The sequence below is a fragment of the Jatropha curcas genome, chromosome 7, assembly GCF_041381405.1.
Source record: "Jatropha curcas cultivar XTBG-Jc1 chromosome 7, XTBG_Jcur_1.0, whole genome shotgun sequence".
Classification (NCBI taxonomy): Eukaryota; Viridiplantae; Streptophyta; class Magnoliopsida; order Malpighiales; family Euphorbiaceae; genus Jatropha; species Jatropha curcas.
In genome coordinates, this window is record NC_143157.1 from 26,248,002 (window position 1) to 26,258,485 (window position 10,484).

The following is a 10,484-nucleotide window of genomic DNA, read 5'->3' on the forward strand; positions in this document are numbered from 1 at the left end:
TAAAAGAAACAAATTGGTATGTTGAAATACAACCAATCTGATTTCTGCATTTCAGGTTTACTCAATACTTTGGAAAAATAAATAGAACCACGTTATTACACTGTTCCATTGGTAACCCCACCGTAATATTTATTGATAAGTCCTACAATACGAAGGGGGAAAAAAAGGCATCTGTCTATAGAGCATCCTTTGATAACAGCTTATCAGTTTCTGCTTTCCGGGCATTACACAGCTCATCACAGCCATCCCCCCTCTCAAAAACAGCAGCTGCTCCCATTCCTGTGCCTGCATTTTGTGTTAACAAGCATTCATCATTGGCCACATGTTTTCTAACTCAAAATACATGTCTCATGTCTGGGTGCATGGACCGACCCACCCACACAGAGAGAGAGAGAGAGAGAGAGAGAGAGAAGCAGAAAGAGAGAGAGAAGCAGTACCTATGCACATTGACACCACTCCGAAGCGACAATCTCTACCCCGGCGTTTCATCTCATGCAATAGAGTAGCTACACATCGGGCACCTGAAACATAGACGTGCCAGGATCATATGTCATTAATAAAGAAGTACCCAAATGACAATCTATGCATATTCGGCAATGCAAACACCAAAATAGTTCCAACATCAATGTCTGATGCATCCTGACAAAATTTTGAGACTCAGAAAAATATCATGAGTAGCATATCAAAAGTGGACCTAGAGCGTAGGAATAGGTAAACAGTCTTTCTACAACATGGAGGGGTGATTCTATACATCTGATCCTTGACAAAAACCCCATATGGTGGCAGAAGGCTTTCAGATCTAACCTTCCCACACTTCACCCTGGCAAAAGCCTCCCCTTTTACTCTGAGAAAGGTGATGGAAGTCCAAACGCCTATAAAATGTCTCGGAAGTTGGAATGAAGGATTGAACATTGACTACGAAGAATGGAGGTTAATATATTCCTCGGACACACTTTCCTTGTCATGGCATGGTCAAAAGACTATGCTTCCCATTCAGAATTAAACTCCATCTCGTTTAGTGAATCATTCATGAACCAACCTCATATCATAGAAACCAAAGGCAGTTGGGATATGACATTAAGAAAGCAAAAAATTAGTGAAGCATTCCCCGACCAATACGGGCCATCAGCTCATATCTACATGCATTCTGAGCATCTTATGTAGTTGTACATATTTGAGAGACCTCGGGAGAAATGAACCCTATAGAAAGACAATGCCAATATCTAGTACCAGCAATTTCAAATCAAAATGTAACAACTTTAATTCTATGCCACAAGTACCTGTTGCACCCAAAGGATGTCCAATGGCCATTGCGCCCCCATTGACATTGATCTTCTCTGAATCAAGCTCCAACTTCTTACGGCAATAAACAAACTGAGAAGCAAATGCCTGCACAAGGAACAGCGAAAATCGGTAATCCAAAAATTAAAAATAATAATAAAAGGACTCTGGTCCTGGAAGTTATAGATGTGGAGAGAAAACAGGGACAAATATGGAATTAATAAAACATGTATCAATCTCACCTCATTTATCTCAAAAAGATCAATGTCACCAAGTTCTAGACCAGCAGATTTCACTGCAGCTGGAATTGCAACGGCTGGGCCAACTCCCATGATAGCAGGATCCACACCCACTGCAGCAAAAGTCCTGCAGGGACCAAAAGAGTGTTTCCTTAACAAAATCAAAGGGAGCAGGAAATTTCTTTTGCTAATTCTCACCATTTTCCAATCACTAGATGGCAACTTAATAAACAACAACTTGATAATAGCACATCCAAAGAGGACATGATGCATGTTTACAAGAGGCCAACTCTTGAACTGAAGACCCAGCAAGGCAGAGGCCACACTCAATCCTTGGCCCTGAATGAGATCATATCCCCCAATATGGTGTCCTAATTCTCAATGTTAATAGAATCTCATCGGAGGATATCATAGATCAAACATAATGCAAAATACACTTGAAAACATTGCATTCCTTGGTCAGGCATAATAAAATTGCATAAAACTGCAATTGCAAGGCACTTTTTTGGCCTATTACAGAAGCAAGACCTGGTATCCATGCGATATTTTATTACAAACCAGACAAATGCTCTACAGAGAGTGAAAGCTGATATTTTGAGCATCCAATCATAAATCAGCACAATTCACTAAAGCCCATCCAAGAATAAAGTAACCTAAGTTAAAAACTATAATAGCTCATAAGACTTGTTAGTTTGATTTTCCAGATTTTCAAAACTCTTGTTAAATCCATTCGTAGGAGTTGCATACCTGAACACACCAAGGATTGGTAGCCCTTTACGCATTGCCACGCTTCTTTTCATGAGCAACACAGCCCCAGCACCGTCAGTTATTTGGCTAGAATTCCCTACAGAACAAGTATCACAGAATGAATATCTTGAAGAGTAAGCTACTCAACACAACATGAAAGAAGCTCAAATGGTGTACGCTTACCAGCAGTGGTTGTTCCATCTTTCTTAAATACAGGCTTCAATTTTGCTAGATCTGACAATGATGTGTTAGGGCGAATCCCATCATCAACTGAGATTGTGACAGGTTTCTCATCACCAGTTTTTGGGTCCACAATCTTCATACAAGAAATTTACAGAGCAGTGCGTCAACATAAATTAGGTGAGGATCTCCACATACAGATGCAAGTTGGTTTGAGTAAAATATGCATATTAAAGCTGAAAACAACAAATAAACATACCTTGGTAGCCACAGGGATGATTTCGTCCTTGAATTTGCCAGTAGCGGTAGCCGCAGCAGCCTTCCTATGAGACTCAACCTTGCAATACAAGTTTGAAAAAAAAAGATTTAATATATAAAAAGTACTGTTTGCAACATGTGACACCCATCAGATTAATTCAACTTACAGCAGCCTGATCCTGCTCCTGTCTAGTCACTCCAAAACGATGGGCAACATTTTCTGAAGTAACACCCATGGGCAGAAGACAATTTTGAGCCTTCTCGAAGATTTTTACCTGTCACATTAACAAAACCTTAAGACTCCCGCTCAAAATCCATTTGCTACAAACCTAGTGAAATAAAAAAATGAAAAAAAGCAAAAGAGAAAGGGTGAAAGCATACTTTTGGATTCACATCTCCATCCCAAGCCATTTGATTAATTGTCATGGATTCCAAACCAGCTCCAATGCCTAAGGTGCAGGAATTAGAAGGGTAAGTTGTAACAAACAAACCTAAAACCATGATAGCAAAATGCAAATATGCAATTGATATAGTTATGATTATTTTACCGATGTCATAAAACCCAGCTTTGATAGCTGCTGCCACATCAGCAACTGCCTGAAGCCCAGACGAACATTGCCTGTTAACAGTCCTAACAGGCACAGTTTCTGAAAGCAAACATAAAATACTAAGCATCAAACTAATACTGATAACTCAAGTGACCTTAAGAGATGCGAGGAGAGAAACAGACCAGGAAAACCAGCATAGAATGCAGCCATCCTACATTCACTTGCTCTTTGAGATCCTGGGGCCAACACTGTGCCCACAACAATATCCCCTACTTCACTTGCGTTCAAGTTCGTTTTCTCTATCAATGCCTGCACCAAGTAGCCACAATAAGAATAGGTACACAATTGGGGAAATCCAAAATAATAATAATAATAATAATAATAAAACAAAAATCAGAGTAGATGATTCAATAATTAAAACTGAACCAAATTCAAAACTTCAAAAGAGATAAAACCTTCAAAACAGGAGCAAGTAAATCATCAGCATGGGTATCCTTGAAACCACCGCGCTTTGACTTGCATAACGGAGTTCTATAAGCTCTGCATAACACAGGAGGAAAAAAAATATTACAAAACAAGCTCAAGATTCATATATAAAAGTAATCAAAGAAAAAAAAAAAAAAAAAAAAAAGAAAAAGCACTTACGCCACAATCACAACATCATCCCCAAACACAGCAGTCCTTTGATAGGCGGCACTGTCTCCGGCCAAGCAAGCCGATGCCTGGTTTCAATATCCCAATTCAATTCATTAAAAACATAGAAATTAACATAAGGCAAATAAGCATTACTTAGATTGAAATGCTTGAATAGATAGATCGTTTAAAAATAGATTTCAACAACAATTGCAGCAATAAATTATCAGATCCGATCATTTTCATGGAAAAAACATCAATAATCAATAAGGAAATACAATGATTAAACAAAAAAAAACAAATGGAATTTTCAGCTAAGCATAACAAATAAGTAAGAAACTAGAAATCATAAGACTTACAGAAAGAGAGGACTCATAATTGTGCGAAGAAGACGATGAAGGACGTAGATGATCGAGAAGAACTCGCTGCCTGTTGATCGCTTTCTCCATTACTATAGTTTTTCACTTACGGAGCGCAAAAGCAAAGAAAGTTTCGGTCTGATCTTCGCGATTGAAAAGAGGAGAGAGATCCTTTTATATTATTGGAGAGCTTCCCTTGTTGGCGGTTAGATTGATTAACGAAACAGAAAAGTGAAAATGAAACTATTTCCAATTTTTGATGGATGAAAATTATTTATTTTAATCTGAAATTAATTAATCAATTATGGATTTACAACTCAGACATAGAAGATAAGATATTATGACGTAGGAGCTGATGTGGCCGATATTTCTGTTGAGAATAGACTAAGAATAGAACACGCAACTTGCACTGTTGCTTCCCTACTCTCACTCTCCAGCGCGTACAATCGGTTATTATCAATAAGTACAATGACAAAAAAAAAAAGGAAGGTAATTATGTGCGGCAAGTTTTTTCTTTTTGGGCATATTCGGAAATTTTCAATCTTTTATCCTACTTCTAAAGGTAGGACCGGCTACTTATATTTTGGCTACCATTTTATTGACTGAAAAATGAGAAGCTAACGAATTTAGATAAATTGTTATTACTTAGGAATAGTTATAATTAGGTAATTAAAGACAATTAAGGATTTTAAAATTTTTAAAATTTATTAAAACCTATGAAATTAGTAATTTAATTTCTAATACCACAGATATATAAATTTATTTTGTTTGTTATAAATATTAAATATGAATGTTAATATTTTTAAATAAATACATGATTTTAAGAACCTCCTGTCTATTAAAATGAATAATTTGACAAAACCTTTTTGTGATTTATGCGCTTGAACCGATGCTAGTATAAAAACCATTTGATTACTTAATTATTCAATATCGACCTTATTAGCATACACGCGCTTCAGCAGAGAGTGTTTCTCTAATTCTCTCGAAAGAGGCCAAGAGCTGGAAATGCGTGCCCGCATGGGGAAAAGCGAAATAAATATGGCTATTGAAATTGAACGCATCATCCGCGCAGCAAGAAACGTAGAATTTACTCTCTGTAAAAAAATTTTCCATGCAACAACTAGTTTTTCGATATTTTTTAATTTTTATATATAAAACATTTATTTAACGTATAGTTATTAGGATTAACATTCGGTTTGATCAAACCGGATTAATACATTTTACATTGACAGAAACAGGATCAAATACTGTGGAAATCAGTTTGGTATGGAACTAAATCATATCAGTTTAGATTTGATTTGAATATTTTGAATCAAATCATCGACTTCGGGTGTAAAAAATTAATTCAATTACATATGTAAATAACCCAATAAAGAACCATTCAATTATTAATATTTTATTGCACTCTTCCTTGGCTCCTTTGATGTCCAAAAAAATTATTAATATTCAAACCAAACAGTAATTATTAAAAGTTTACTGAACCAAACAAAAGTGAAACAGTTTAATTTGATTATTTAGTTTAGACCGAGTACCGCTCACCCTGATAATTACTAACACTTTTGGCATCAATAATTTTTAAATTTTAAATTATTCAATAAATGTTTAACTAATTTATCTTTATAAGTTGAATTTTATAAATCAAAATATTTTATGAATGTAATTTTTGAATTGAAATGAATTTAAAAATTTTTAGGATGTACAAAATTTTTTTATGTAAAACAGAGATGTGTGGTGATATGGTATTTCCCAGTGGCACGATATTTCCCTGACTTGATCACAGCAGATACAGAGCGTTCAATTTTCCATACTTACACAGTAATACCAAAAGATAGGGTAATTGCAATTTTGGTGTATAAACTTACAATTTTTTCTATTTTGACGTATGAACGGAAAAAGTTAACGATTTGGTAAATTGACTATTAATTTATGATCAGTTGAGTGAATTTTGCAAGTGTCTAACTGGAAATTCCTATAGGATTTATCATTTCCTGTTATTAGTGCAATCCACGTGGATTCCTATTTGGCGCCTACTAATCAAAAACCAAATGATTAACTATGTCTATATCGTCCTATAAGAATTTCCGGTTAGACACGTGTAAAATTCGCTCAATTATTAAAAAATTAATAGTTGATTCATCAAATTGTTAACTTTTTCCATCCATACATTGAAATATAAAATGTAAATTTCATACACCAAAATTGCAATTATCAAAAGATAAGATTACATATTTTTCAAAGGAAAAAAAAGAAAAGGAACAATTTACGTACTCTTTCCTTTTTTAGCGGCAGCTCCTTTACTTTTCCACAAACTTTTCACATTAGCAGGAATTAATTGAAAAGTTAGTTTTGGATCAAAATTATATGTTGTTTATCCAAATCTTTATCTGTCTGTCAACCATGGACTCGTTCAAGGCCCATTAAGAAGGCAGATCACAATCGGGCTTCAAATATTCTACAGGCTTGGGCCACATTATTTTTAATTCTGATACAGAAAATATGTTTATTTTTCTTTCAGTATTCAATTTTATTCATATGACTTTTCTACTGTGTCCATCTTAAATAACACATGACTCACTTTGAAAAAGTAAGAAGTAATGACAATTATTGAAAATAAGATAAAATTTAATAAGGGTATAATAGATAATTTAAAAAGGGTATAATAGATAATTTAAAGATGAACTGTATTTTCAATTATCAAGTTTGGAAATAGAGAACGAAAATCACAATCACTGTAATTTACGATACATGGTGCTCATTGAAGATAGGAATAAGGCGAATCTCATAAACCTACTACATCCATCCAAGCAATTGTAATTCAATGAGAGTTTCATAGACCTTATATGCACTACAAAAAAAGCCATAGTTATAAAACACACATTCAAGGCCCAAAGCTCCACCAACAATGTGTTTGCATAGCATTTGATTTTATACGAACAGTAGGCAGCTAGCTTGCCTACACATTTTGATGGCTACCTCTCTATTTTCTCCAAGCTTGCAGGCTCTTTTTTATTTTTGTTCTTCTTCTTTTTCCTTAAGTGAGTTTGAACCTATCAAGCCCAATCTTACATCCTATAGTCTTTATGTCTTGCTGAACTTGTGCTTGGAAATCACTGTAAGTGAAAGGCTTATACCTTGAACTTTGAATCACACTCCCTTCACCCGGAAATACAAAGTAGCAGATTGAGAATCTCTCCGTATCTTTGTTTGTCTTAACTCTGTGCGTAACGCTTTTGTACTCATCATTGCTAATGGCCTAACCAAGTCAACAATTTTAACATTAATAAGGTTTAGTTATTATAAGTTCGACTTTATATAAGAATTGAGCTTATCAGCTATTAAAATTGCATTTGGACAAGGTAAATACATTAATAATAATTGTACTTAACCGATGTAATTTAAAATTTAATGGCTGATAGGCTCGTTGCTATATAAATCATTAATTCTATGTTAATGTGAGATGCATAGGAGAAGCTTAAGGACCTGCATCATGTCTCCAAGGTTGAGAATTAGTGTGCTAGGAATAGGGTCTATGTGGAGCCATTTATCATCCTTGAGAAGTTCAAGTCCTTCTCCTTGATCTTGATTCAGTATAGAAAGCACAGAACTATCTGTATGAGCTTCCATCCCCAATGTCTCATCAGCAATAGAACATGGAGGATACCGATAAACACGAATAAGTCCTGATGATTCTGATAAATAAGGTTTCAATTGCTCAGGATTGAGATTAAGTTTCTTAACCATAGCTTCAAATACAGTTGTAGCAATTCTAGTTAGGTGCCTTCCATATTCTTCCAATAGAAGTCTAGTCGAGGGAAGAAAAATCTTGTCAATGAAAAAAGAGGCAGAATGAAAGAAATGCAACAACATTCAATTCTTTTTTTTTGCTAATCAAATATATAAAATGTAATCATATTTTCTTTTCTCAGAAAATATTTTTCAACAAAATAAATATGCAAAAATGTAATGAAAAAGAAACGGAATAAAAGACTCTGTATTCACGGAATAAGATGAAATAGAATATCTGTTCTTGACTTTAATTTAAAATTAAATGAGGATTAATTATTTCATAGAATATACAAAATTTGTAAATATTAAGTTGGATTGAATTGTTAATTGTACAATAGTTTATTATTATATAATAAATACTTTTCAAATTTATGAAATATAAATTCTATAAACATTGAAAAACATATGTTACATTCTTTCATGGATAATTCTACATTTTGTTATTTTATTTTGCAAACCAAAAAAAAAAAAAAAAAATTAAAAGAGGAAAAAAAGAGCAACATTCATATTTATTGCTAATCAAATTTTTTTTTTGTACGCATATTAAATAGATATTTTTCTAAATAAGAGTTTTCGCACCAAACAAATACAACCGCGTGGACAACGTTGTAAAGGAGATGTTTCTCGCAACTTTACCAGCAACATATGTAACATGTGAGAGACAATGATAAAGAGGGGAACAAATGAACTTTTCTTGTCCATTAACCATGAAAATCATATCAAGAAATCATATCAAGAACAATGAAAAAGAAATGCGATGATTTTTTCCCTTGAATGGTTGTGGAATATCAAAAACACCCAGAAGGATAATTCTTATATTTCACCAAATTATAAGGATTAGACAATAATTATTTCTAGAGGCACTTTCGACATTTTACATTAACCGTAGCGGTTGAACTTTATAGTGTTATAAAATTATACTGCAGAAATGAAATAGTTGAGTTTTTATTGGTGTATTTGAGCAAAACCTAGAGATTTTATAGCAATTACTCCAAAAAAAAAATAATTAGTTAATTACAGGAATTAATCAAATTTATATATTGATAATATGTCACTGTTACACAGAAATAGTTTGAGCCGCTAATCATAGACAAAAGTTATTGATGCTGACCATTGTCATCTTTTTTTTAGTTTTTGGTTATCGAAAAGATCTAGACTATCCAATCACTATGACTCTTCTAAGTCCTCCTTTGCCTATTCAAAGACTGTACAAATCCATAAAGTCCAAAAAAGGAATAAAATTTCAACAAATTAAACAGTGCACGAGCAAAATAACAGAAGAAAGTGTACCTGAAAGATTCAAGTGTAGGATCTCCAGCTTGAAACTGAGAAATTTGACTAAGAGGAACATTGAAACCTTCCACCCAGTTCATATTTTTAGGAGCTTTTTCTAGGGCAGTTCCAGATGGGGTAAGGGCAGGGGTACCCCAGAAGTAAGATAATGGGTTACTGATAATAGACTGTTTGGATTCAAAAGAAAAGGAAAATATTTTCTTTGACTGTTCTTGAAGTTGGGTCAAAAGGGTTAAAGGAATTCCATGATTGACCAAACGAATCAAACCCCAGTTTCTACAAGCTTCTTCAAGATTATCAAGATTTAGAGACTGGAGATCTATGACAGGGACAGGACCAAATTCTTGAATTTCTTCTTTTATGGTGCAATTATCAAGATTGATACACTCAAGGTCAGTGCTTTGAGGGTTTTCTGTGTTTTGTTGGCGAAAAACAGGAGGGTAGGATTCAAGATTCATTTTTGACATTATTTTTGTTTCTGGGTAAAGAATGAGAAAGCAGTTTATGGTCTATATATGTATAAAACTACAAATGAGCATTAATATATATAGAGGACATGGCATGGGACAGAGAGGGGCTTATGTAGGTGAAGGCAGTAAATTTATTCTAGGAAGGAGAAAGGACAAGTGACCTGTGAGAGGTCATTTCTGGATTTTATGGTGAAAGATACCCAGTAGGGGGTCCACTGCACTGTCCTATGAAATACTGACAATTGTCCCTGCCATTGGAAATCAATGAAGGTTTGTTGTTATTTGTGTTGCTTTGTTTGAGAGCTTCAGATTTGTTTTTCTAGCCCTTGTCCCCTCTTGAATTTTACCCGACAAATAAAAGCAAATAAATAAATGGAGAGTCATTCATAGATTTTCTTTTCTTTTTATGATACTACAAATTTTAGCTTTCTTTTTCAGATATTACCAATTGTGCAAAGTTGGTTGTTTGATTTGATTTTGAATCCAAAAAATCTGTATATGATATGTATTTTTTCATATATGTATTGACATTAATAAAATTAATTACTTTTCTTCTTTTATAAGTTCTTTATATGTAAAAAAGTTTAATTTCTAAAATTCAAGATTTGATGCATATCTGAAGTATATAAACAAGTCAATGAGAGTTGTCGCTTCATACTAGTTTTAAAATCATAGATTCTATACCATATT

The 10,484-nt window shown here is 33.9% G+C and overlaps 2 protein-coding genes across 2 annotated transcripts; both read right to left on the minus strand.

Annotated features, from left to right (window-relative positions):
• Positions 1 to 4,469, minus strand: LOC105650375 (3-ketoacyl-CoA thiolase 2, peroxisomal). Its single transcript, XM_037635430.2, has 14 exons — positions 4,246 to 4,469; positions 3,899 to 3,975; positions 3,709 to 3,793; positions 3,436 to 3,562; positions 3,254 to 3,352; positions 3,087 to 3,154; positions 2,873 to 2,980; positions 2,707 to 2,784; positions 2,451 to 2,583; positions 2,268 to 2,364; positions 1,524 to 1,647; positions 1,281 to 1,389; positions 438 to 521; positions 1 to 285 (listed from the first exon to the last, which is right to left on the minus strand). The coding sequence occupies exons 1-14, from the start codon at positions 4,333 to 4,335 to the stop codon at positions 176 to 178; spliced, it is 1,389 nt and encodes a 462-aa protein (XP_037491358.1). The 5' UTR covers positions 4,336 to 4,469; the 3' UTR covers positions 1 to 175.
• A 2,440-nt stretch (positions 4,470 to 6,909) lies between these two features.
• Positions 6,910 to 10,023, minus strand: LOC105650376 (2-oxoglutarate (2OG) and Fe(II)-dependent oxygenase superfamily protein). The gene is made up of 3 exons (XM_012237267.4): positions 9,322 to 10,023; positions 7,726 to 8,047; positions 6,910 to 7,498 (listed from the first exon to the last, which is right to left on the minus strand). The coding sequence occupies exons 1-3, from the start codon at positions 9,789 to 9,791 to the stop codon at positions 7,277 to 7,279; spliced, it is 1,014 nt and encodes a 337-aa protein (XP_012092657.1). The 5' UTR covers positions 9,792 to 10,023; the 3' UTR covers positions 6,910 to 7,276.
• Positions 10,024 to 10,484: the final 461 nt, after the last annotated feature.

Excerpts from the sequence above, each read along its gene's own strand:
- LOC105650375 (XM_037635430.2), bottom strand. The coding sequence starts at position 4,335 with ATGGAGAAAGCGATCAACAGGCAGCGAGTTCTTCTCGATCATCTACGT. Across the intron at positions 3,563-3,708 it reads TACTTGCTCCTGTTTTGAAG|GCATTGATAGAGAAAACGAA; the intron begins GTTTTATCTCTT and ends TACTTGGTGCAG. Across the intron at positions 2,365-2,450 it reads AGATGGAACAACCACTGCTG|GGAATTCTAGCCAAATAACT; the intron begins GTAAGCGTACAC and ends CTTGTTCTGTAG.
- LOC105650376 (XM_012237267.4), bottom strand. The coding sequence starts at position 9,791 with ATGTCAAAAATGAATCTTGAATCCTACCCTCCTGTTTTTCGCCAACAA. Across the intron at positions 8,048-9,321 it reads CCTACACTTGAATCTTTCAG|ACTTCTATTGGAAGAATATG; the intron begins GTACACTTTCTT and ends TCCCTCGACTAG. Across the intron at positions 7,499-7,725 it reads ACCTTGGAGACATGATGCAG|GCCATTAGCAATGATGAGTA; the intron begins GTCCTTAAGCTT and ends TGACTTGGTTAG.